Source organism: Gavialis gangeticus, unplaced genomic scaffold (assembly GCF_001723915.1).
Source record: "Gavialis gangeticus isolate Ggan-Ray unplaced genomic scaffold, GavGan_comp1, whole genome shotgun sequence".
Taxonomy (NCBI): Eukaryota; Metazoa; Chordata; order Crocodylia; family Gavialidae; genus Gavialis; species Gavialis gangeticus.
Window position 1 is genome coordinate 13,220,047 of NW_017729009.1, and position 1,810 is coordinate 13,221,856.

A 1,810-nucleotide genomic window follows, 5' to 3' on the forward strand; every position below is an offset into this window, starting at 1 on the left:
CTGGGGGGCTTTAAGAGGAGGCTGGATGTACACCTTGCTGGGGTCATTTGACCCCAGTACTCTTTCCTGCCATGGCAGGGGATCGGACTTAGTGATCTACTCAGGTCCCTTCCAACCCTAGAAACTATGAAACTATAAGAGGGCAGTCAAAACAGCAAAGTACAGAGGTGATTTAGGGGGCAAAACAAGTTCAGATAAAAAGGGCTGAATGTGATTCACAGAAAACAATTTCCCAGATTTAGAACAAGAGCTGATGGACAGAAATATCTAATCAAAAACACTGAAACAGAGAAGAGTTTCCCTTCCGAAATGAAAATTTGTGTTTCACTTGAAATGATTTGTGTGTTTATCTTAACAACAACCCTGAGGAAGCAGGGACGTGCCAGAATACCCATTTTACAGATGTGCAACTGAGGCACAGAGGCAAAAGGACTTCCCCAAGGCTGTGGCTGAACCAGGAATTGAATTTGGGGCTTGCAAATCTTCAGATAGTTCCCCATGGGTAGCGGGGAAGCCCATGCTCATTACTGATGGCTCCAGGCTGTGAAGTTTAGGCCTGGATCTGAACACAGACCCTCCACAGCATCCGTGGACTCAGGCTTTGCATCCTGCTCACATCCACCTCTGAACTCCACCTAAGCCTGTTGCTTTGCTGCAGCGACAAGGAGAGCAAGACATCGGGTGCAGGTAACTGGTGGTGTCAGCATGCAGGGTGCAAAGGAGAAAGAGCAGCAGCAGCGAAGGCCCCTGAAGCTTCAGCAAGGTCATCGCATGGCAATAAATCATGCAAGGAAGGACTCACGTACTTCTCGTACAGGCTCTGCCCCCTCATGAAGACCTTCACATCTTTGTTGAGAGGGAAAGTCCCGTCGTCCTTGCGGAAGCGGTACAGCAGCTTGGCATCCTTGTAGTCCGAGTGCTCGTCGCAAACTGGAAGGAGTTCAGAGCAGAGCCATCAGCACTGCAGGACACAGCGTACCCTATCCCACAAGGTCTACAGAATAATTGTCCATCATTTGCAGATGCTAAGTGGTGGTCCAAGCATCCTGACCTCAGTTTTGACCTGCACTATAGCTGGCTGCATTAGAAACCAGTTCTGAATAGGATCTGGCACCTGACAAGGGGGTCTGGATAAACACATCCACTTCAGGGGTGGGGGAAAAGGGTGCATGGCTGTCCTGGGGAAAGCAATCAATCAGGTCTCATGCACAAAACCTATGGGTGGGCTTAGCTGAAATAAGGCAGAGAGTTTCTCCCTGTCCTGCTCACGTGGTTAAGTCTAAATGTTGCACTTCACCTAAAGTTATAAGAAATGCAGCTCGCTTACAGTCTGTTTGGTTAAAACGCCCTGGATGGAGTGATATCAAGTTCACAAAAAGGTGTGCTCAATATACATTTTATTTAATTTGTCTATAAGGTGTGTATCTACACCTGCCTCCTGCCTAACTTCAGGCTACCACGGCGAACTGCCTCTCTAAAAAGGCCCTGCCATGTCTAAGCAAACTAGGGGGGAGGGAGGGAGTGAAAAGCAGAAGACCAAAAAAATCCTAAAGCATCATCAGAGTATTGACAGTTCTCTCCTTTTGTTGCGGATGCTCTGAAATCTAAATGCATCTCCAAGAACTTTTCCCATATAACAAATCTGTGCTGAGCCTGCCCAGTTCACTCATGTGACAATCCAATCTGGGGCATCTCCGTCCGGAAAATTCAGTGCATGAGACTGCAGTCACCTCTTTGCTTGCACGATTGTACTGGTTGTACAAGCACCAGGGTTAGGAGCGTGCAGAAGTTAGCACGCAAATGCACATGA

At 47.9% G+C, this 1,810-nt stretch overlaps 1 protein-coding gene across 2 annotated transcripts in view; it reads right to left on the reverse strand.

Moving 5' to 3' along the window:
* LOC109292593 (DEP domain-containing mTOR-interacting protein-like) overlaps nucleotides 1-1,810 on the reverse strand; it is a 51,384-nt gene that overhangs the window by 12,742 nt on the left and 36,832 nt on the right. For both annotated transcript variants that reach the window (XM_019510109.1, XM_019510108.1), the window contains exon 3: nucleotides 807-930. In XM_019510109.1, the coding sequence (XP_019365654.1) occupies nucleotides 807-930 (124 nt within the window). The remainder of the gene's footprint in view (nucleotides 1-806; nucleotides 931-1,810) is intronic.